Genomic DNA, 24,845 nt, shown 5'->3' on the forward strand with positions numbered 1-24,845 from the left:
CCACTCCTCACATGGCTTCCCCTCAAGGCCCTTCACCATCCTTGTGGCCTCCTTTGGGCACTCTGATCCTTAATCTCTGTCATCTATTGTATGTAATGTATATAATGAGTCAGTCCCTGCTGACTCATTCAACTCACTCTTGACAGGACCCACAAGTCCCTTCCTGTGGTGCTGCTCTCCAGGCTCTCATTCCCCAGCCTGCACACAGCCAGGGTTGCCCCAGATACACAATCTGGCACTTGGCCTTGTTAAACTTCATATGGTTGGTGATTGCCCATCTCTCTAATTTGTCAAGGTCTTTCTGCAGAACCTCTAAAGAATCTTGCAAAGTTATTTTAGTATTTTAAATATTACTTAATTTTTGGTGCCTAAAACAGTGTATGAGATTGTTTTTCATGGTATGATTTGTTTCTGTTCTTACAGGCACAGAGAAGAGGATTATTAAGGATTATGAATTTAAGATTTTACAGCAGGCGAGGAACAGAACAGGTATTAAGATCTAGGTCTACCTCAGAAATATATTTTACTACCACAATTGTCCATTAATGACTACCTGAGAGACTGACTGCAAGTAGGTTTTAATTTATGCAACTTAGAAATTAATATTCTGTTAAATTAATCAAAAAGCTTTAGCATTAAATGGAGTAGCTTGCCACTTATTTGACTTCCTTAAAAATCACTTGAATCACTGGGTTTCAGGAACAGGTCTAGAGATGTAGAGTTCAATATTAAATGTAAACCCGTATTCAAGAAAGAAGGTATAAGAAGCCACCTAATTATTTGTAATGAATGTGATAATCAGACCATGTTAGATGTGTTATATTTTCTACAAGAAGAAAGTAGATTGTGATGATGTTTCTCAAGTATATGCCAAGAGATAAAGAATAAGAACAAAACTCAGCCTTCTGCACTACATGTATCCCACTAGAAAACAACAAAAATACCTCAGCCCACAATTTTCACCATGTGGGGAAGAAAAAATGGATGGATTCAAACTAATTATTTATGGCTCAAATAGGACAGACACAAGGAATTTATTTTTACATCTGAGATACTCTGGAAACATTTTGCTAAGTAGCTTCAGAAGTTTATTATGGGTCAGACTTCTACTCCCAGGATCCATGTGAACCTAATGAAACTTATGATCAGAATCAACTTATTCTTAACAAACTCTGGGTATGGACCTTGGGTTCTCCTCTGCCACGATTGAGTGTTAAACACTGAATGTTGTGCTGAGGTGTAGGTGTGTGCTTTCTGTATTTCTAAGGTGTTGCACGTGGTGCTCATTCATGGCTTTCTTCTACATGCCTTAGGAACTTCCCATGCAGTACTGCACTTTCTTTTCTTATCTCTTGTCTATTCATCATGTGTAGCCTTGGTTTGATTCCTTTTTCTATTCCCCTTTCCCTTCTTGTAAAAAAAATTGTTGTCCCTTCTTTTGCTCTACAAGGAAAGAACAGTAAAGAATCTGTCTACCACCTTCACTCTGTGTCCTCCTGAGAGGAAAATGGCTGATCTGAGTTGGAAATGACCTTAATAGATTTTTGGGATGTTATAGGTGGTTGGTTAAAAGAAGAAGTTGCCTGCTTAATTGGAAAGGGAAAACAAATATTTGTGAATATTTCTCAAGGGTGGAACAGGGAGAGATTTTATTTCCTTCACTGAAAATGCTGATAAAGCTGACTTAAGCTTTTTTGGCTGAAAAGCTTGTATTGCATGTAGCTGTACTAAACTTCAACTTCATTGCACTTGCCAGTACTAATTTAATGAAGAAATATGGAAACTTATTTATCCTTGAATGTTTTGATCCAATTTCAGAGATTATGGCTTAAATATATGAAGTATCATTTTTATTCCTAATGTGAAATTAACATGTTTAAGATATGATGGACATAGCAGCTAGAGGACTTGTAGTATATTAGAACTGGCTACACTGGGTTTTGATTCTTAGTGTTTTAAATGACACTTAAAAAATGAGAAGTGCCAGCCTGCTGAGTTTCTCAACATCTTCTTTTGCTGTTCCCTTAAGCTGATGAGCTGTTTACGCGGGCAGCATTGCCTGCTTTGGCAAAGGACTGATTAATTTTTATAGCTAACGGGGCTTGGGTGATAAATTTGAGTATGTTAATGGCCACCCAATATCTAAATCTCACAGCCAGAGAATTATTACTGGCTGCTGAGTAAACATTTACCTCCGTTCAAGGTCTGTGATGCATGCCACTGATCAGTTATCTGAACAGGTTATATATTTTACCTCTGTTTCTGGGTCCTTAAACAGTCTTTTGTTCTTTGTCCATTGTGCAGGCAAATTGACTTGTAAAGAGAGAAGTGCCATTAGAAGGCATGTGCAATTCCTGGGCAAATTACACTTGAAAGTGGAGTACTGCAGCTGCCTAAGAGTACAGTCAGAGAATATGAATTTTTTCTAATATAAATAATTCTTAATGGGTTTTAAAAAAAACCCTTAATGCTCTCCTTTTCAATTAAAAACACATTTTAGGCATGGATTTAAGGAGTGCTCTCAACAGCTGCAAACCACTGTACAACAGTAAACATTTCTTGATTGTCATTGCTTCTGTGGCATACCTAGAACTTTAAAAAGGCTAAGAAATAAAATAAAAATAATAGTAAAAAAACCTCCCGAGTCCTAGCAAACACACTGACCTGAAAAGAATATTTTTTATCTTCAAATAATACCTACCACTAACATTCTGTAGGAATGCCATTTAAACTTCTCAATTGATGGATGCCAACTAACCTTTCTGTGCTTCATTTATGTTGGGGTATTTTCTAAGTGGGGAAGTGCTGGCCTAAAAAAATTGGTTAGCTGCATACTTGGAAAAATTTAACTGTGAATCTTTATTAAAAGGTTTTTAAAAGTGAGCTAACAAAATGGAATTTTGTGAACAATGTAATTTTTGGGAATCTGTATCCTGCTGTCTTTCATGGAAGACGAGACACTTTAAGAAATGACTGATGTTTCTGAAAACCTAGAATTTTGTGGGGAGAGGGGTGAATAAATGTAAAACGTATTTTCAGAAATTGTTGTTCATTGCTAGTGTCACTAAATTTGACTTTAAAATTTAAGTGTGTGTTTAGAGTGTCTTGTGGAAATAGCGTACAGATCCAGTTGTAAATGTGCTGGATTTTGTGAATCCTTAAGACGGTATTTTGTTAGAAATATATTTTGCCTCTTAAGGTGTCCAGAGCTGATGAAAAACTTAATCCAGGAGAATTTTTGTAGCCTTAAAGAAGTTAGTGTACAAATGTTGAATTATTTTATCTGTATGGACTTAATCTGATGTTCGCTATGTTACTACTTGGTCTGTTGTCATACAAGAGTTTCTTGGATTCTGATTCAGTGTCCTGAAATGAACAGTGTGCTCCTCCAAGATCTCTTAATGTCTGTATTTCTTGTATCCCTTTTTTTTTGTTTTCCTTTTATTTAAGAATTTGATTTGTAATAATGCCCACCTATAAGTTTGCTCCCAGGGAGGAAGAGCTGTACTAAGCTGTGGTTTGGTAATAGTCTTCCTTGAAGACTGTTAAGGAGCAATTGGGACCAGAGAGTCAGGATAGTAGAAAACTGAGGCTGCTGAATGTTTTTTCTGTACAGAGAATAACCTGCAGTTTTCCCTCCAAGCAGCTCTGCATTGCTGGCAGGGTGTTCTCTTAGGAATGCTGCACTTCCAGGTTTTATTTGCCATATAACAACGTGATACAGAAGTTTACATTCCTAAAGATTTGTTCATGCTCCTTTATGCAGGTTGTTTTTATTCTTCCATGTCGCAACTGATCTCTTACCTTTTTCTTTTAGAATAAGGGGTTTTTCAATATGATTTTAATTTAAGGCATGTTCACTTTTCAGAGTGGAAGATCGTACAATTTTTTGTTTCCCTAAAATAGAAAATAAATATAAATTTGGAGAATTTTTTTGGGTATTCCTTGGTGTATATTTTTATTATGTTTGTTTGTTTATTTGCTTGGATATCATGTTCGGCAGGATGGAGTTTTCAAGATGAATCTTTCTCCTGATGGAGCTCTTTTGGCAGCTATTCATTTCTCAGGAAAACTGACGATCTGGTCTATTCCATCTCTCAGACAACAAGGAGAATGGGACCAAACTGCTCAGGTAAGAATAATGTGCGTGTTTAGAAACTTGAATTATATATCTTACTCCATTGAAATTGAGTTTTTATAGGAGATGAGAGGAGTTGGGGTAACTGTGTGTTAACTACACACTAGCTTCCCAGTCAGCTCCATGTTTTTCAGGAGTGCTATACTTATATTTATTATAAATCTTTCTATGTTATGCCCATAAACTGAACTTGAAAAATTAAGAAAAAGAACCAATTATATTGCAATGAATTTTTTATGAGGCATTTTGGTACATTTTGTTAGAAGTAGACTGTAATGCCATTAGACTGAAATGCAGTTATAGAAGAGAAGTGGAGGCTAATGTGGTTAAATTTATTTCACTGGTTGAAACCAAATTCTGGATGTCTTAGGGTATTCTATTCCTCCCTCAAAATTTACCATGCCTGGTTCCAGATGATGCTGTAGACTGTTTTCTTAATCAATTTGCTGTTAAGTCCAATGCTTTTTGCAGGAATTGTTTGCAAAACGAAGTAGGGGAACTTACATTAGGAATTGCTCAGACACTGGCAAACTTTTAGTGACTTGTGTGAATTTAAAGCTAATTAGTTTTCAAAGAAAAAAAACCAACTTTATATTAATGAGGAAATGGATTCTGAAAAGTTAAAAATCTGAAATGATGCACACTAGTATGTGAAGTGTTCTGATTTTCCTCCTATTAAAGAAAGGCTTTTTACTTGGAGTACTGTCTGTTATAAACCTATGAGACGTAATCCAATATCTGTTACAAGCAGGGTGAACAAATGGGATCGAAATGTAATTTCAAGCTTATTTAGGAAAGCATTTTTAAATAGCAACCAAAACAAATAAAAAAATGCTCAAAGAATTTCTGCTCTAGTGTTGGGATAAGTGTTGTGTCTATATATGCATATCTGTTTATCTCTATTTTTAATACACACTTCAGACAAATTTTGCTCAAGGATGCTTACAGTCAGTTGTATTTTTTCTTTGTTTTTAGCAATAATGAATATGTATTATGAAGGAGCATTTGGGACTTCATAATTGAGTGAGGGTGATATAAAGGAATATTTCGTGCTTGACTGTTCTCAAAATTTTTTTTATAGGTGACACTGGTGTCCAAGTATAATGTGTGTTTTCATAATATGTGTGAAATTACCTTAGAGTGACCTCATGTTTACTTTTAATTAGTAGACTCTCCTCTTTCTACTGAAAAATCAAGTCTGAAAAACACCTTCTGCTTTATCCAAATGTGCTTCAGTTATTTCAGCTTCCTGTACTTCCACTGAGTTGCACTGGGGGGCAGGATTTCTGTCACTGCTAAATCACGTTTAAAATAACAGCTCTGCAACATAATTCTAAACCTTGCAGTGCATCAGTTAATAATGCTGCTGCTTTTCTTGCACTAGGTTTGAAAAGGGCTTTATAATTCTGAAAATAGCTGGGGAAAATACTTGGAGAACTGTGCTAGACTGTCACACAGGACCACTACACAGACTCTTCTGGAGATGATTTTATATGCTGCAGTCCTATGTATAGACATGAAAAGCAAACACTTGGCTTTTGATTGCTGGAGAGCCTTTATTTCAGAAATCTTTAGGGTATGATTGCTTTTTAAAGCTGGTCAGGCCATGACTTGTGGTTTTGGTTTTTTTTTTTTCTTCTAATTGTCTGTAGCAAAGTACGATGGTACTGCAGCAGTTGTACGTTTATGCTTGAGAAGTTTGAATTTATCGAGAGCATTTTAATTGAAAAATGTGTGGGTCAGCTACAGGGTAAATAAACGGATTCTGTGTTACAAAGATGTACTTGCCTGTAATTTTTCTTTTTTTTTTTTTTTCTTTAGCCTGGCTACGATGAGCTTAACCCAGACTGGAGACTCTCTAGTGAAAAAAGAAAGAAAATAAAAGGTATGCATTACAGTTAGATCATTATTTTATGTCACTGTGCAGTTAAAAATAGTAATGCAAATATATGAGGACTGAAGTAGCTGAATTAAATCTCAGTGAGGCAGCCAAATTAGCATGATTTGAATTTGTAGCATGGTAGAGCTAAATTAGTGTCACAATAGGTTCTTTTTCAGATTCTTTTTTAGAAATGCTTTCATAGCCATAAAAAAGTTGGTATTTCAGTTAGCACAGGATTTCATTTTTTCTTCCTGTAAATGTCTAATAAATCTTGAAAGCTGCTGTAATTTAAAGATACCAGTTTAAAATTCTAAAAACAATTCTAGAGCAATTTCCTCTAGCTGGATTTACCTCATCACACTCTGTTATTTTCCAAAAACTCAGGCCAATCTGAGCAGCCATTTAGCACCTGGTTATTGCACGGCTGTTCCAAGTGTGCAGAGATCAATAGCTATTCCATGATCCATTTGCTGCTGTTTATACACATCTATATTATTAAAAAATTCCTGCTTCTTTGTAATATTTTCCTTGGAGATTCTCTCTTCGTGTTAATTCATCTGACCTTCATAGTTAGGCTGCTGGTGAAGCACTATCAAAAAGGAATAATCTGACCTATGCCTTAGTGCTGTTTGGGGAAAGGTTGTTTTCATCAGAGGAGTGGGAAGTGATATGTGGGGAGCAAAATGAGCCCACTCTCTGATGAACATTTTATTCCAGTTGCCATATTCAAGACAGTGACTGGAAGTGCCACAGCTTCCATCCTCAGTCCTAAAGACTTTCTTGTTTATTTGGTTTTTTAGTTTAATATTCCTAACAACCTCCTCTTGGAATATGTTGATCTGTTTACTTGTCCTCAAAAGCAGTGTAGCTTTTTCTAATTTTCATTATTATTAGGTTTGTTGTCATGTTGAGGATGGCCTGATAGGTAATGAAGTAGATCTTTATCATAGATGAAAAATCTGTTAGTTTTCATGCAAGTAAATCAGTTCACTGTGAATTTTTTCCATATAATTTATATGCATTATATTTGTAATTGTGACTTCTTTTGTTCTCAGCAGCTTTATTTAATACAAAAATGGTTTAGTAAAAGATAACTGATACAGAATACAGACTTAGTGAACCAAGGTTGCAAATATAACAATAAATATCTGTTAGATTAGACCATATTTCTTCATTATGACAGTCTCCTCTGTTCTTACCTGAGGTTTAACGTTATCTTTCTTTATATGGTGCATTCTTATTTTAGATAAAGAATCCTATTATCCACTGATAGATGTAAACTGGTGGGCAGATAATTCTGTCATCCTTGCTCGCTGCTCTGGTGCATTGACTGTGTCATCAGTCAAGACATTAAGAAACCTGCTGGGAAAGACGTGTGAATGGTTTGAGAGTTCTCCTCAGGTCACTTCGGCTCACGATGGAGGATTTCTAAGTCTGGAGGTGGGGAATGTGCACAAGCACGTATCCTTTCCTATTGCAGTATAACAGTTTGCTTTTTTGTGTGTGATCCTAAGGTAGGGGGGTTAAAATAGAAGATGTTATTGCTAATAGGAAAAGTGATTCTTCTTCCTTACCTGTAGATAGGCATTGCAGGGGGATTCTGAATTTGCTGTAGCTTAACTGTTCTAAGAAAAACTTGATAAAACAATAAGTAACTCGTGGAGAGTAGAAGCAAAACTCCTGGCATGTTGAGTCTTAATGAGAGGAAACTTGCAACAGAAAACAATTTGTGTTGACAGTAACCTTGCCTTGTGTGTTAGTGTTCTGAAGAACACTGCAACCATCCCTCTTCCACTTTGAAATGTATGGCTCATAAAGAAAGAGTGAACAAGTTTTAATTAGGCATGAGGAACATAGTGAAGGCAGAGCCATGTAAGAGATACATTTTTTGTTTATTTTTAGTAGGATTCCAGAATGGAGTAGAATATAATAAAGTTAACCAGTAATTTTCTTTAAAACAGAAAATTTTGCTTTTCTAAAGCTTATATTGAAATAGGTCTTAAACATCTTCATCAAAAGTTTAACGTTAGAACCAGAAAATCAGTACAAAGCTTGTGCGTATGTTTTTGAAAAGTTGTATTATTCTGGGAATAATATGTACAGCTAGTGAGTGGCATACCACAGCCTAAGGATGTAGTCTGAGATTGCATTGAATAGAAAACCTTGATTTGAATAGCTGAGAGTTGAAAACACTCCTGTATGCTGCAGTAAACTATACAAAGTGTGGGAAGGGGTCTCCACTGTTCTGCCCTATCTTGGCTGGTGCAGGAGGTGTAGAGTAAAGGCAGGTTACTAAGAAGCCTTCACTTTGGTAGGTGAGGGATGACATCTCACATCCAGGAGACAGATGCAGTCAGGGTTTGTGGAACAGCTTAAGCAAACTGAGGAACAAAGGGTTTAAAGGAGAGAGGGAGGAAGGAAGGATGTTGATTCTGAAATTTGAAGTGGAAGATGTACTCAGTTCTTACTAAACTAGTTAAGGTGTACTAGGTGGGTGCTTCTTGTTCGTGTTTTCTTGCAGTGTGAGGTGAAACTAGTTCCAAAAAGACTGCGCTTGGAGGGCAGGCCTGGTGATGAAGATGAGGGAGATGATGACTCGGACTCAGATGAGGAATCTTCTGCTAAGGACAGATACTTCAGCTACCTAAAGCAAGGCCTGTACTTTGTAACAGAAATGGAACGATTTGCTCCTCCACGAAAACGACCACGTACTATTACAAAGAATTTCCGCCTTGTCAGCTTAAGATCCACGACTCCAGAGGAACTGTACCAGAGAAAAGTAGGTCTGGAAGGAGAAGTCAAATCTCTTTTAATCAGCTTTATTTAAAAAGAGCTTTTTATTTTTCTTTTAATTCCTGCTGTGTTGACAAAAGGATTTAGGCACATATTTCTGAGAGTGTGTTAACTGACAGTGTACTGTGTCACCTGATCAAAAGGATCCTTTTTTAAAACTAGCATTATAATAACTGAAATGATGTGATGTTTCTGCTGGGAGACACTGTGTATCATTGGCTTGGCTAGACTTGGACATGTACTCATGTTGTTTGCATGTAGTGCGAGACTTGGCAGATATATTGAGTGAAATCGGTTTAACTTGTTGTTGGCCCAGGAGTGGGTTAACTTACAGTCTTCTGTGAATGTTTTTGCATATAATTTCAGATATATGAGTCATTCTTACCAAACAAATACTGCTCTGTTTTTAGAGATCTTGGACAGACTGCTTTGTCTAGGCCATTCCAGTTGTTCAGATGGTAAACCAGCCCACTCTGTAACTGTTACAGTTCCCAGGGAGTGCTGGTGTCAGACTAAATATGATGTATAATGAATGCAATGCTACCTAAATAACATCTTCCTTTTATTTGAGGAGAAAAATCTTTGATTTTTCCAGAGGTGTCCATCAGATCTGAATCTTACTTACCTCTATCTTGAACCAATATCTTTCCTACCTGCTTTAGCCTACCCACAGTAATTATCCCTCTGCCTCTTTCAACACACAGAATTAACAAACAATTCATTGTTCAGTATAGAAAATCAGATGACTTTCATTGTCATGTGTTTGCTTTTTAGATTGATAATGAAGAATATGGGGAAGCTTTGTCTTTAGCTCAAACATATGGCCTTGACTCTGATCTTGTATACCAGAGACAGTGGAGGAAGTCAGCTGTTAATGTCGCTTCAATTCAAGACTACTTGGTGCGTTTGTGTTTTGTGATTTTTTTTTTTTTAGGCTTTCTTATCAGACTGTCTGTGTTATCTTTGCAGAAATGGAATTTTCAATTGTGTTATGATTTATGCAATGTAAATTGGTGGCAGTTTGAAGAACTGTTCTGAAAATTCCATTTCATGTCATGTGTAAGAGAGCAGTTTAACTGATGGCCTGATCTAGAAACCTTGGCGGTTAATGAAAGTCTTTTGGAATATCTTCCGTCTTCTGTTAATAGCAACACACTTCCTGTGTGTAATCTCTTCCCCCACATGCAGCAGTAGATTATTGCCTGGCAAATGAAGAATAATAATTGGAAATACCAACTGTTTAAACTTCAAGGTATTACAAAAAATAAATTGGGAAGATGAAGTTGGCATCAGTAGCTGTATCACAAAGTTTGAATAAAAAAAATTACAGTAAACACTGCAAACTGTAACTGATCTTTTCAGTAGAATTCAACCTGGGTTTTTTTTTGGCTTGGAAGAAAGATTTCTAACTCAGCAGAAAAATGGTGTTGAAGTTGTACAGCCTCATGGTTGTGGCAAACTATTAGTAATAGAAATATACTATTGCTATAGAATAGTAATATATAGTTTAGTATTAGAATAGTAGATAGATAGTTTAGTAATATAGGTATATTAATGTATATATTATAGTATAGATAGGTATGTTAGTCTAGGCTAAAGTATTACAAGAGATCAAGAGAAGTGTATTCTGTTTTTTTTTCAAGGCAGATATTGACTGAATGTCAATATTTAGCCATTCTGTATGTGATCTGCAATGTCAATGAAAGATCAGCAGATAAGGCAAATACGTTTTGTAATTCTGGTGCCTTTTCTGTCACAGAATCTTAGTGGCATGTGAAGAGGATGGTATTGAAAATTATTGTAGTGCTATTGTGGAATTTATACATTTGGTTTATAATTTACGTGATTTATATATTCTACCCCCAAACCATCACATTTTATTTAGTGTAAAAAGGAGTGATGTTAATTAGAAAGTACAAATAATAACTTCTGTTCCAGTTGTTGTGGAAGTTCTAAATAATTTGATATTTCCATGCCCTTTTCAGCCACATATATATTCCCCTCTGAGGGAACTGTGTTTATTGTGTTCTCATCTCTTTTGTTGGTTTGCATTGTCAGTCGCTAGGGGAGTTTGACATTTTCTTGAGTGGAAAAAATACATGAGAAAACTTTACCTTAATCTCTGGTTCCATTGCTTTGAATTGGACCATGTAATGTTGTGTCTGTGCTCTTGTTGTTGGATAGAGCAAAATCAAGAAACGTGCATGGGTTCTTCATGAGTGCTTGGAGAGAGTTCCAGAAAATGCAGATGCTGCTAAGAAGCTGCTTCAGTATGGCTTGAAAGGCACAGACTTGGAGGCTCTTGTGGCCATAGGAAAAGGAGAAGATGGTGGCAGGTTTGGGAAGAGTATTTTTTTCTTTGTTTTCTTTTTAAAGAATGATGTATAAAGTATTTTATAGTAATTTGGTAATTTTGTTTTTCTGATCAACCGCTAGTGAAAATACTGATAAGCTTTTGCAGAACATAAAGAAAGGTCATGCTTTGACTCAGATTATCCTATAGATGTCCATAAAGTGCCTATACATTTTATCTCTGTATGTATATAAAATACAGTGTTCATTGTAGATATATGGCCTGTAATTTCTTCATCAGAGGGAATTTATTATGTAATATTTTACTATGAGAATCTGTTTCTCTTGTGTTTCTGAAAGCTGCAACTGACCCTACAAATGTGTTTGGTTATGTCTTAATTGTGTTCATCAGGCAGAAACAAGACACAGTAGAGACAAATCTCTTCAGTGTTCAATTTCTGGTGAAACTGAAATAGAAATAGAAAGAGGCTGTTCTTTCTTTGTGCAGTCTTCTATTACCATTGTGTGCTGGAGAGCTGCTGCCAGTCCAGCTGCTGGATTGGCTGTGGAATTTAGAAACTGCTATCAAGTTTGGTTTTGGGTTCTTTTTGGGAGGGAGTAGAAACAGGAGTTGATGTCTCTTGTTGGCTTGGGAAGAATCCCTGCTTGTTTAAAACACAGAAATTGACTATTTTTCTATGAATGTGCCGGTTTTTAGTCAAAACATAGACAAAAAGCTGTTTTAACATCTCTTGAAAAATGATTTCATTTTTTCCCCTCTTCATTGCTTAGATTGTTGATTTTGTCTTCCAGATTTATCTTACCAGGAGAAGTGGATATTGAAATTCCCTATGAAGACCTGTCACCAGATGAAGAAATGGATACTAGAAAGGAAAAGGAGGCCAAGAAGCGTCAAGAACTGCTGTTATCAGTAAACTTCTCAAAGTAAATGAAATGTTAAGCCATGTTTTATTCAGAATTATAAGTTTATAATAACTACACAGTTGCAAGAATGTAATTACTCATATATATAATTCCTACTAGAAAAGTGGTTTAAATTTTAATTGGCATTATATTGTATCAAAGTTCTCTGTATATATTTCTTGATATATCCCAGTGCACAAAGTCATTAAAATGTGTAACCTTTGTCTTCATATGCACGTGACATAAAATATTAATGGCAAACGTGAAAATTCCTGTTCTGAACACAGGCTGACCCTGGAACAGAAGGAGCTCTGCCGTAGCAGGCTGAAGCTGTTAACTTACCTTGATCGCCTTGAGACCTATGAGGTGAGTTCTTCTTCTCATACCACAGGTATTCCTGCAACTTCTGCATCATATCATCTTACCCTTTTTTGTTATTTATTGTGGTATTAATGTTTATGGCCTTGTTGAAAGGCTACAGTCTATCACTGGAGAGAAGTAAAGTGTTTTCTGTTCAAGTGACTGTTTCTTCTGCTTCACTGTCTCAAAAGGATGGTTTCTAATCTTGAGAGGTGCAGTTGGGCAAAAGCCTGCTTTGAACATCCTGTGTCTGCAGGGAGTTGAGTTATGCAACTGCATGGGATGTAGAGTTCAGGCAGGATTACTGTGATATCCCTGTCAGTGAAATTGACAAGTTCTGTGCAGGTACTCTAACAAACCTTTTTCTTCCATGAGCTTACAAAAGTGAAAGTTTTTGGAATGTCATACTATTTTACTAAGTTCTTAAGTTTGCAGTTGGCAATGCACACGCTCCCATTATGGCTTTTACCATATCCCTGTAATTAATCATGTCTAAACCTTAATTAAAATAAGGCAGAAAATTGTCTTATCAACCCAGTATACTTTTCAGCATATATCGCATACTTCCTTATCCTGGGATAAAAAGATGTGTGGACTTTTTGATGCTTTTGTAAGTCTTGTATGTATAAAAAAGCAGTCTTTTTTTTTTTTTTTTTTTTTAAGGAAATCCTTGGAGGGCCTCATGCAGCTGAGCATTATGATGGAGAATTCTTTAAGAAGTTCAGAAATCAGAATATTGTACTTTCAGCAAGAACTTATGCTCGGGTATTAATATTTATGTTGCTAGAATCCAATGTTGTTTTGATATTGCTCTTTGCACTAAAGTGCTTTTTCCTCCTCCCTTTGAACTTGGTTGAATCTCAATGGAAATTTAAGAGGTCGTGTCTTTGTTTGATTTTAAATAAATAAATGCTGTGACCCTGACCTTGTTATTTTTTGTTGCTAAAGAAAATTTAAAAATGAACTGTTTGTTGTATGATCTCAACTTTCTTGCTCATTTTCAGTCTAAATCAGTCTTAAGCTCTGCAATTTACTGTTCTGTTCTTCAGGAAAGCAATGTCAGAGCCCTGGAAATTTTGTTCACTTTCCATGGATCAGCTTTACTTCCACACAGACAGGCGATTCTCTCCAATTTCCCAGAGACTACTTCACCACACGAGTATGCTTTGCTGTTACCTGAAGCTTGGTAAGGGTGCATCAATAGATACTAACTTAGAGAGAGAAGGTTTTTAGATTAATACATAAATTAGTTTCCATGTATGGCAGTCTGCTATTGGTTATTATCTGGAATCAAGAGAGCAGTTTTGTCTGTGTGGGTTTGACTGAACCAGTCATCACTTTCTGCTTTACTTTGTGCCATTTGTGGCACACACACTTTGTGCCACTTTCTGCTTTACATTGTGCCATCCTTTTGGCCATTAACAGGAAAGTAGGGATCTTAGAGTTTCTTTGCTCTGTTATATACCTAAGAGGGAACATGGACTTTTCCGACCTGAAACTGCCCAGTTTTTGACATGTGTAGTACAGGTCTTTAATTGGTTTGTGGTAACAGCCAGTGTTAGGAAATTAATAATACAAGTGGTTAGGTCCCTGGAAGCAAATACATTTTTCTGGATTTGTTTTGTGAAGTAATTTAACACTTAAGCAGTCAGTAACTTCAGAATCATTAATCTTCTTGGTACTGATTCTTGCTCAACTTGGTAAGGTAGAATTATGAAAAGCTTTGAATACAATTTTCTTACTATTTCATTTCAGGATAAAAGGTTATTTTGCTGTAAATTTCATCTAAATTTTTCTAAGTGAGTCTTCCTTGAACATCATAATTAAGTTCTGTATATTAATTAGAATAATTTTTTGCTTTTGGAGTGTTTCTTTTCAACACTTCAGTCATGATATTAGTTTTGAAGCATATTGTTCAGTGCTCATAAAGAGATGGACAGATTTCATTATTTGGTATTTTATAATAGGACTTTGAAGCCTTACTTAAGTGGGAGAGTTTTTGCAGGAGCTAATAGAATTTTTTTGTAGTCTTCCATTATTATAATTAAGCTTTTCACTTCAAGGTTTTGCCAGTCCCATTTGTGCAATTCTCCTTTTACAATAGGGTTTTTCAATTCATCAAGTTATTCCCCTGAAACTTCTCCTAATTCAAAATACTTACCAGTTCTGTTGTCCCTGAAGAGAAAGAACAGTCTTTATTTCATGATAGCTAATGGTTCCCTTTTTATTTGTTGGTGGTATTAGGAACACATTTAGTGATTTAGTTAAGGTATGAAAACACTTGTTTTATCTTTTTCTTTAAGGTAAAAGTTGGGACCATGAAGAGAAATTATTGAAGTGTTTATAAAATTGGTAGAACATATTCCAATTTTTCTCTTTTTTTAAGGTTTAGAATGTGAGACATAGGGAAGAATGGTCATCTTAAATGTGGTTATGATCCATTGTTGGTCATAAATAGGGTCCTTGTGTTTCTGAAGGGTTATTCTTGGTTTTGTTGTTTTTTTTTTTTAAATTTTTTTTTTTACTTTGTTGTTTGATTTGTTTACAAAACTGACTTATGTGCCAAGAGACAAGATGACAGCTAAAATAAAACATTTCACTAGTGATCTGGTAGTAAAGATGTGAAGTTATGGGGTAAGAACTTAATTTTGTCTGCTATTGAAAAATGAAAGTCTATATTTTGAATCTTTATTCTCATAGCAGACCGAACTTTCCAGTGCTAGGATCAGGTATGTGCAGATCCACACTTTTTATCCCCCAGATTGCAGGACAGACGATACTGTGTGTCTTTTGAAGTTTTTGTCTTTGGATAACTACAAAATGAGGATGAGATTGACGCAAATATCATACCCTTATAAAACCAAAAATACACTGTATATTTGGTATGACCTTTTTCTAAAACTGTCTCTCTGTTGCAAAACTGATTGTTCACATAATGTTAAATATACTCCGTAAACCAATATTTTAGTAATGTAATTAAATATGTACTGATGACAGTATCTATTAATGAGACTAATATATTAATGAAATAGATTTAAGTTGTATAAAGTAAAATTCTCTTACTATTTTAAGGAGACTTCTGGCAATTTTTGTTTCATGTGAATCAAAGAGAATTGAAGTTCTTAGTCATTTTTTGTGACTTTATTGTAGCTCTGGTGGTTGTTTTTTAGGGAGTTTATTAGTATGGTAAAATTATTGACATTCTGTAGATAGAATGTCACTGTTATGAAATGCCATTTAAATAAGTGTGCTATCTAGTTTTCTTCGTATTAGAAGACGGTATGTAGACATAATTTTCTGTAAATTAACTGATTGAGCAAGATTATGATACAATTTATTAATTCCCATAGAACATTAAAAAGTTGTAAGTAGTTACTGTAACTAATATGCTTCTGAAGAAAAGAAAAATATTGCAAAAATATAAACCCAATGTTTTAATTTGTAGAAAAAATGTTGCAGCATTACCACACACTCTCTTTACCTTCTGTAGCTTGTAATTTCAGGGGTCTGAGGACAAGCTGTGAATCAATCTCTGTTGAACTTTGACTTCAGGCAAATAGATTCTGAATCAGGAAAGGACTGTCTGGTTTTCCTTTTGAAATTTCACACTGTTGCAGTTGTGAAATAGGGTGTATCCTTCAGGAAGTGAGGTTTTTTCCTTCCAGTTGCAAAAAAGGCTGCTCTCTAGTGATTTCTTTTAGGTCCTTGTTTTTTCTGAAAATTTTTGATTGCAATATCTACCAGCAGATTTCAATAGGGTGTTTGGAGCATGTGATGAGACCACTGACACAGATCAGCTCATGGCATTGCCTGTTCAAGAGTGCAGTCTGATCCAGTGGCCTTGCTTAAAGAGCACCTTGTTCATGCCTTGTTGATGCTTTTGTTTCTCAGTTTCCTGCAGCTCAGACCCCCTGCTGATCAGAAACGATTTTGGTGGAGGCGTCTTCTATGTCTTTATATATGGCTCTGTGTGTGCGTGTGTAGGATGAAGTACTGTTTTGGATTTACCGTATTGTATCTGTGTACATTGCACACTTTGAACAATAAGGGGGTCGATTCCCAGCTGGATCTCTGTGAGGTGACACTCATCCCTATGGCAATTCACTACATTGCTTGATGCTCACTTAGTTCTTCCATCTCTAGGGGAATCTGGCAGAAGCAACGCATGAGATTGTGTGGCAGGTGCTGCCTTGTTAGTGCATGGAACAGGTGAGGTGGGTAAACAGGCATCTCCAGCTACAGCCAGGGCAGAGCACTGGAACAGTTGCTTGCTGTGCACCCCCACCAACATGAATACACATTCAAGTGCTATATATGAAGAACTTCCTAACCTGTAAGAAATGTTTTTGTAATGCTTGTGTTACAGCTGTTCATCTGTGTCCTCCAGTTCAGCTGCCAATTCTAAGTAAATTGGTAAATTCTAAGTACCTACTGAAAGAAAGGCTCTTTTGGTTAGTGCATTCTGTGGCATAAAGCAGGTGTTTTTGTTGTACTTGAACATGTGATTTAGGTTAGGATAGCATTTAAAGGGCAGTGTCACAAAAATTTGAGGTCTTGTCAGTCAAGGAAGAGCTGGCATAACAAATGGAGAAGAAAAGTAGATTTTTTTTTTTCCTTTTGTGACAAATCATTAGGAAATACATATATTTTTTTCCTGTATCTGCTTGTAAAAAGTCTCAAATGGTAGATATCCTTTTGTTTCTCATTTTTGGCACATATTGTATAGCTTATCTTCTTTTGGGGTTACTCAGAGCAGTTCAGGAGTTCTGTGTCTAAGCAGGGAATTTATGTATTCATGAGACTCCTGCAAGTCTGTGATTTGAGTAAGCTCTACAGCTCCCTAGCTGAGAAGGAATCTGAAATATCAAGACACAGTGGTGGCTGTAAATAGTATTGGCTTCAAATTAGTATTGTGATAGACAGGCATTACTACGTAATGTGTTTTTTGCAGAATTTGGATTGTAATGTTTTCCTACTTCTTTTCATATTATTTCTCAGCTTCTTTTATGTTGATGGCTCCTGTGTCTCTGCTGTCTCTTATTGGGATTCATGCTCCTTCTCAAAGATCCATCAGATGCACAGACTACATCTGTTAGGACAACTAGAATGAAGGTGGTAAAAGTTTAGGTGTTAAAAGGAGCTGACGGCTCTTTTTAATCTCTGTTTTAATAGCTATAGCTACTGTTCTTAATCTATAGTTAAGACTGTTGCCCTGAGGTTTTTAAATGTGATCTAGGAAAACAGTGTTTTACTGCCATTATAAATACATAACCAGAGTATTTTTCCATTTTTTAAAGTTTCTTATCCTTTGTACTTGGCTTAACTGCTGTGTTGTAACATTACTGCTCACAATTTCAACTCACAGAAGTCTGGAACTTCAAATGTATGTTTCCCTCAGCAGCCATAAGTCTGCTATATTGCACATTATGCTATAGTAAAAATCTTCCCCCTAAGACAGCAACTTTTTTATATGTTTCTGTGTTTTGGCTTCTTAACTTTCTCAAGTACTGGTGTTCGGTTGTGACATAAAGTGAATTTTTACTCGAGAGTTCTGGATGAACTCCATTTGCCTGATGAACTGGGATGGGAATGTGGAAGTATCTCCTAAAAACTTAGTGAAGGTTTTAAAACCTGAAAATTTCCATGTAGTTGACTTTCATCCATGAATGAGTAAGTAGTACTAAGAGTTCAGAAGCAGTTAACTTTGCCTTTCCATAATGATATCTTCTCCTGGACTAGGTTTTTAGTTATTGCCTGTAGCACAGCAGTTTCAATAAAGCTCTTAGAGCTTCATCTCTTCCCTTCCTTATATGTGCATATAAATAGGTTTGATAGTGGAATGTCTGTGGAACTGTCTAATATATAGTCCCCTCTTTTTCATATTTTTTTTTTCTTGTGAAGCTAAACTGCCTTTGTTTTTGGTGTAATTCAGCAGTGTTCATGTTAAAAGAATTAATCTCCTGGTCAGTTCCCTTTTTGAATTTGCTTGAATTCATTTGTATAGTGCTACAGTGAAAATAATAAGGGCCTGTGTTTTATATGCATGTCTTTTATCTTTGCACTAACAGGAAGAAAAAAAAACAGTTCAGAGGAAGAAATGTAGTTAATTTCAAGGATTTATTTGGTAGAAAAAACCCAGCAGATCTTACCTTCTACTATGAAGTAGAAAAAGCAAGTTTTGAGAGAAAGATGAACTTGTCATGATGACACTCATACTTTTGTCTGGATTGACTTCTGGTAGGAGTAGGGAAGGTTCTTGTCCATGTAAAAATAAAGCAGTGGTTTGGAGGAAGAGAGGCTCTTCTGCAAGCTGCTTTTGTGCCAATCTGTGATAACAGCAGAAATAGCTCATTTACAGCCAGGAGGCTGCTGCAGACAGTGAGCTGGCAAAGGTACCACAGATGTTGGCTGTGAGGAGTTTTTGAAGAAGAGAATAAGAACTTGAAGCCATGAGGGAGCTGTGGAGAGCATGAACTGTCAGGGAGGAAGGAGGGAAGTTTCCAGAACCTGCTGTGCTGGAGCTGAGCTGTCATTTAGCTGAGACGGCTGAGTATGTCCAGCATGGAGAAGGTTTCAGACAGGCCAGGAGCAGCCTTCACATAACTTCCTGTAGCTTGTGAGTTGAACTGTGGCTGTGCTGTTTATCCACAAAACATCGACAGGATCTTTGTATTTTGGGCTAGTTAATGCTGGACTTGTCCTGACTTCATCTGTCGTGTGTGTCTTTTGCCTGCATGGTCCTGAACTGCAGTTTGGCTTGCCTTGTCCCATCTTCTGATGAGGTGTACTGCTGCCGTTGTCTCATCTTTCATTGTTCTTTCACAGAGTTTAGAATAAAATTTCTCCCAGGAACATTCATTATGCTTTATAAATGTGCACTTCTGAAGTAGTATTTTCATTATTTGGTGGCAGGCGGCTTTGATCTTACTTGGAGTTCAGCTTTGTCTTTAAAATAGCTTTCACAAAATCAAAATGGGCTATTGCCTCACACTTTTAATTGTATACACGAAGAAAAAACCTGCAGTGAGCTTCTGAACTGTACTTGTGTGGTGTTAGCTGACTTTTCTGATGTTTAGATTATCCATTCTAGGTTGTTTAAGAGAGAAGAAAGTTTCCCTCTCCCCAAATTTTATTAGAGGTTAACCACATCATTAAAACATAGCTTGATTTGTTTATATGAAATGAGTTATAACTTTCTTCTCTGGTGGCAGAGCTGCTTCAGAAGACCTGTCACTGCGGTGTGCGCGGCAGGGGTTCTGGAGGTTAGCTAACTGTGGCAGCCAAAAGCTGTGGGATACCTTTTCACCAGTTTATGCAGATCAGCTTTCCTAAAACGAAGGATATTTCAGGCAGCAGCTGCACTTCAGTCTTGATCAATTTGTCACGTCCTATGCATATTTCTGGAAAATGAAGCACTTCTCTCTCTGCCCACCACTTCTGTATCCCGTAGTATATTGAGCAATTGGAAACCTAAAGATACATATAATCAGTTCTGTAGTTGCATTTACTAATTCATTGTTCAAATACTACAATGAAAGAGAAGAATGTTTTCATGCAGTGTGAACAATGCAATACATATCACAGCTGTCTGAGACTGTATATCTGGGATGCATTTCTTATATTTCATCCTCAGCTATGGAATAATTGTGACATAACAAAACTGTTCTAGAGACATAAGAATTGCAGAGCAACAGAAAGTGGCGTTGATTTGTCCATTGCTATCTGAGAAGATACAGACTTTGGACAAATGAGTTTCTAAATCAAATTAAAAAAGAATATTTTAGTTATTTTATGTATGTAACACACAGGCTTCCAGATGAGGAATAAATGAGTGTTTCTAACTATTTTCTCAGACAAGGTGACATGTTTAAAAAACACAGCAAAGATTAATCTACTTCCAAAATGCCCCAAACCTACCTCTAAAAACATCAGTGTCTTTCACCAAAAAGATACTGTTTCATAAATGTGTTGGGGCAAATTGCACTTTGCATTCAATGGGGATGAGTTTACAAGGGAAAAAATTTAAACAAAAAATATTCTGAATTTTCAACTTGAAGAGTCCTAGAGACAGACCTGATGTAAGAAATGCTTCAAAGGGGGGAAAAAAAAGCAAACCCACACAGTTGGTATTGGTAATGGACTGAATTGGAATCTGACCTTAAAACTGAGTTAGACCTTCCTATTTTGAAAGCCTGTCCTTGGAGAGAAAATAATCTGCAGATTTCAATAAATGCATTTGGTATGATACAGAAACTACAATAGCATGGACTTCTTTTGTCAAAGAAAAGAATGGGAAGAATTGCCAAGCCAACGTAAACAATAGACTGAAAAGAGCAATATGGGAAAAGTCAGCTCTTTTTGAAGAAACAGAGTTGAATACCACCATAATCAGTCAATTTACTGGATTCCGATCATATTTATTCTACTGTTGAAAAGAGAGAAGGTTAAAAGGCGGAGGAGAAGCAGTGGCTCAGGAAAAATAAAAAATACTTCCCAGCCATGCTAATATTTACATTCAGTTACAGTATGGCACAGCTGATAGTTTTGTTAGTTGGGAAAGAAAGGCACCTGCATGAGTGACTGCAGTGAGCTGTCAGCAGCCATGTCTGGAATTCCAGGTGCATAGGAATGGAGGCTTAACCTGCACGTGTCTCTGACCTCTGTGGGGTTTCAGTTACAAGAACAAACTTGCAGAGTTGTGTAGCACAAGGAGAATAGGCTTTGGATCCAGTGTACAGTGCACAGACAGCAGGCTGTCTGTGCATGCTGAATTCACACTTCAGCCCTGCTAGATCTCTGTCTGGTGTGCAGGGCGTGTGTGGGGGTTCTGATGTGCCCCCATTCAGCTGGATTTGATGTACAGGTGTTGTAAACAAAGCGTTGTAGAAAAATGTGAATTCTGCCTTTTTTCAGATATGTGTTCATGTCTGTACCTCTTTGTCTCATCTGTATGCATGTTTTTGAATTTTCAGACTGCAATGGTATTTTGACACCTGAAGTCTTTTTCAGCTGACTTGCTTCCATTTTAACAACTAGTTTTCCAGAGTTTTGTTGCTCTCTGTTTCTGCATGAGTCACTGAAATTACTGAGAATAGAAATCCAAGGGGAAAAAATAGTCTGTGCTAAAGCATAAGTATCAGTTAAGAACAAACCTTGTGATAAATGTTGAGATAAGTACAGCATTCTAATCTTTGCCTTTATAGAGGGCTTAGGTACAGAGATGTCTCATCCTTTGTTTGTGTCAAGACTGGCTTTTTCCAGTCCTTGTATGGAATTTCAAATACAAGAGTTTTTATTAGCTCTTCAGAATGAGGAAAGATAGTAAGTGACAATTGGATACAGTCATGTAGGGGGCAAGAGGAAGTTACATATTTTATTAGTATTGTTGAGAAGGTGAATGGAGTTAGGAGTCAGCTCTGAGTGCTGTGGGTTCTGCTAGTGTGTTTTTTGTGTGTGTGTTCTGAGCTCACCAAGAAACTTACCTGTTAAGAGTGACTTTGCATAAATGCTGATTTATACTAGGATGAAAAATCTAAATATCTTGCAGCTATATTGGTAGTGTTTTATTGGTAGTGTTTTCTTTAAGAATTTAGAGAATATGGTTTCTGAATGCTGCTTGACTCTTGGTGAGAATTTAAAAATCTAAAATTCCTCTCTCAACTTACTCCAGTGGTGAGCCTGAATACTTTTAAAAAGGCAAATGGAGCCAGAGCAGAAAATACTTCAAAAAGTATTTTCCATGGCTTCTCCATACACCTGACTTAAAATATTTAACTTTTTCTGCTGTGAAAAGGGAAAAAAGATAGAGGTAGACATTTTGCAGTCAAGATTGCACTGCATGACAATTCTTTCCCATGAAATGAAAAATCTTTTCCTCTGTAGTGTTCATGGTGAAGTCTGTTAATAAGCTTTTGTGAAAGACTTCTGAAGTATGCTTTTAGCACTTCTGGAATTGAGGTGTCTGGACAACTGTGGGGTTCACTCCTGCAAAACCTTATGCTGAAACAGGATATTGGTGTTGGTAGATTTGGCCAGAAGGCAAATGGCCAGCAGTAGTTTTCAGGAGAGGAAAATAGATACAGGCAAGCACACTGCAAGCTGAAGTTTCTCGAGTGAGAAATAACATACATCTATAATATATGGCTCAAATATCCACAACTAGATATTTTCTGGATGTAGTAAACTTTGATGATACTTTATTCCAGGAATTCTTTCTATTTTTGAACCCAAGTACAGGGTGGTTTATCTTCTATGCCATGCAGCAGGTGGTTAACAGCTTAGCTACATATTGTGTAAAACAGTATCTGCTGTTTATTGTAAATGAGGCCCAGTCTCATCATTATTTACAGTATTGTAGCAAGTACAGTGAAATATCATTTCCTATTTAAGTGAAATGATAAAATGAACAACATGTTATCAGTCTTGGCATATTGTTTCCTTCTTGTAGGATTCTTCAGTCTGTGCTGGCATTTAGAAAAAGGACATCATCCACTTCTTGCCTCTAGTCATTCATGTTGCTTGTCTCTATACTTTTCACCTTTATTTTTATTGCACTCTTTTGAGAAAGCAGCCAGAGAGAGAGTTGCACATTGCTTTGTCCCTTGATGGATTTGGGAGTTGCAGGGAAAGGGGGAAGGAAAAGAACTTTCACAGAGGGCAAAGCCTGGGAACTTGAATTGAGTGAGATCTTTCTTAACTATTACTTTTTTTAAGCAGTAAACCTTCAGCTTCAGTTGATGTCGGATGTTAGGAAAGTTATTTTTAATGTAGTCTGTATGTAGTTCATGACTTCTGCTATTTGGAAAGGATTATATTTTAAAGCCTATTTTAAAAAAATATTTGAAACAGTTGGCATTTAAGGGCACACCCAAGGGGATTTTGTGTTGTAGAGAAGGGGAGGAAAGGGATAGGGAAGAAAGTATAAATTTTTAGCTGGGAAGAGGGAAATGCAAATTATTTTCTGAAAATATTAGGGATATGGGGTAATTGCATGTCTGCAAAAAGAAGCATTTGCTAAGAACTGTTGACCTTAGGCTGGGGCGAGTAACACTTGCATAAAAATTAAACTTTTTAGTCTCTAATACTTGTATATCAGAGTGAGTAAAGTAACTCTACTATGTTATGAATAATTGGAGGTAGAACATGTAATTTGTATTGTTACATAACCCAGCTAAAAATATGCAAGTTTTGCCAAATTTAATTGTAAGCCTTTTGTGCTACTGAGTCTGTAAAGAAATGACTTCTTATTTGGAGCTATATTTCACCACATCTATGGCAAGTATGCTGGATGTGACAGCAAAATGATGAAAAATGTGTTCAGTGTGGTATTTGGCAGTGGACAGGCTTGGGTCACTAGAGTTTGCTTTAACTTTTTTGTTTTGGGTTTTTATTTTTCCTTTCCAGTCTCATGTTGGAGGGATTGTAGCATTAGGGTTGTGTGTGTGCATTTTAAGATGTCCTGGTTCCGTGTCATTGAGATCTCATTCATGCAGGGTTGCTTTTAAATTTGCATTCTAAACATCTATTTTTGTTTATTTGTAGTAATTTTCTTTGTAAATAATTTTTTTAGTCTAAAGAGGAAAATGTTGAAGTTTAAATATACATTAAATGTGTGTGCACCTCTTTCCTTACTATTTTGCATGACTTCTTTCTCTCAATAACAACCAAAGCAACCACTGGAAGAACAGCCAAACCAAAGAAAATTTCCCCAAATTTTTTTCTGGGCTTCTGAGATTAGAGAGGAAGATTTATTTAGGTGGGAAGCTCTTATTTAAGAGAGTCATTGAAATTGCAGGTGACTACTGGGAACAAGACTTTGCTTTCAGCGTAAATACAATAACTGATATGTGTTGCAATTTTCTTAAGGGGTCTTGATGGAAGTATTTACTTACTGTGTAAGTAATTGCTCTACTGTCAGGTAAAGGCATCAGAGACTCCTGCAAAAGCCAGATTTTGAAAGAGAGGGGTAGGGGCACAGTTTGTGTTCTCTTTAGTAGAATAATGGAATAGTTTATGTTGGAAAAGACCCTAAAGATCAAATCCAGCTTCAAACCTAACACTGCCAAGTTCACCTCTGAACCATGTCCTTAAGTGCCACACCTCCGTGTCTTTTAAATACCTTCCTGGAGTGGACACTCAGCCAAGAGGTGAGTGAGAGAAACTGACAGAGAGGGTCAGACCTTGTTTTACAGGTTCCTTGGTACTCTTTGGGCTGTTCTTCATGGAGCTGTGGGAAGGAATAGGACTAAGGGAAGAGCAGGATCTAGTGCACGTTCTCCACTTTCTGATTCTTCAGCCTCAGAAACTGCTCAGGCCCTCAGGCTGCTTTTAGCGCTTCCGTTGCCAGCTGGACCTCGCCAACAGCTGAATGTCTTCTTACCCCTGTAGTTTATAAAAAAGCAATTGCTATTGTATTGTTTTACTAATGAAGAAATAATCTCAAATGGGCCTGTAGGA

General features: G+C 36.5%; 1 protein-coding gene across 2 annotated transcripts in view; it reads left to right on the forward strand.

Moving 5' to 3' along the window:
- The window catches only part of NBAS (NBAS subunit of NRZ tethering complex), a 160,805-nt gene that overhangs the window by 16,175 nt on the left and 119,785 nt on the right, over nucleotides 1–24,845 (forward strand). For both annotated transcript variants that reach the window (XM_041489177.1, XM_041489178.1), the window contains exons 11-21: nucleotides 424–489; nucleotides 4,004–4,132; nucleotides 5,960–6,023; nucleotides 7,267–7,460; nucleotides 8,542–8,799; nucleotides 9,588–9,713; nucleotides 10,998–11,149; nucleotides 11,919–12,050; nucleotides 12,317–12,395; nucleotides 13,053–13,154; nucleotides 13,439–13,575. In XM_041489177.1, the coding sequence (XP_041345111.1) occupies nucleotides 424–489; nucleotides 4,004–4,132; nucleotides 5,960–6,023; nucleotides 7,267–7,460; nucleotides 8,542–8,799; nucleotides 9,588–9,713; nucleotides 10,998–11,149; nucleotides 11,919–12,050; nucleotides 12,317–12,395; nucleotides 13,053–13,154; nucleotides 13,439–13,575 (1,439 nt within the window). The remainder of the gene's footprint in view (nucleotides 1–423; nucleotides 490–4,003; nucleotides 4,133–5,959; nucleotides 6,024–7,266; nucleotides 7,461–8,541; nucleotides 8,800–9,587; nucleotides 9,714–10,997; nucleotides 11,150–11,918; nucleotides 12,051–12,316; nucleotides 12,396–13,052; nucleotides 13,155–13,438; nucleotides 13,576–24,845) is intronic.

Source organism: Pyrgilauda ruficollis, unplaced genomic scaffold, assembly GCF_017590135.1.
Source record: "Pyrgilauda ruficollis isolate IOZ18807 unplaced genomic scaffold, ASM1759013v1 scaffold90, whole genome shotgun sequence".
NCBI classification, from domain to species: domain Eukaryota; kingdom Metazoa; phylum Chordata; class Aves; order Passeriformes; family Passeridae; genus Pyrgilauda; species Pyrgilauda ruficollis.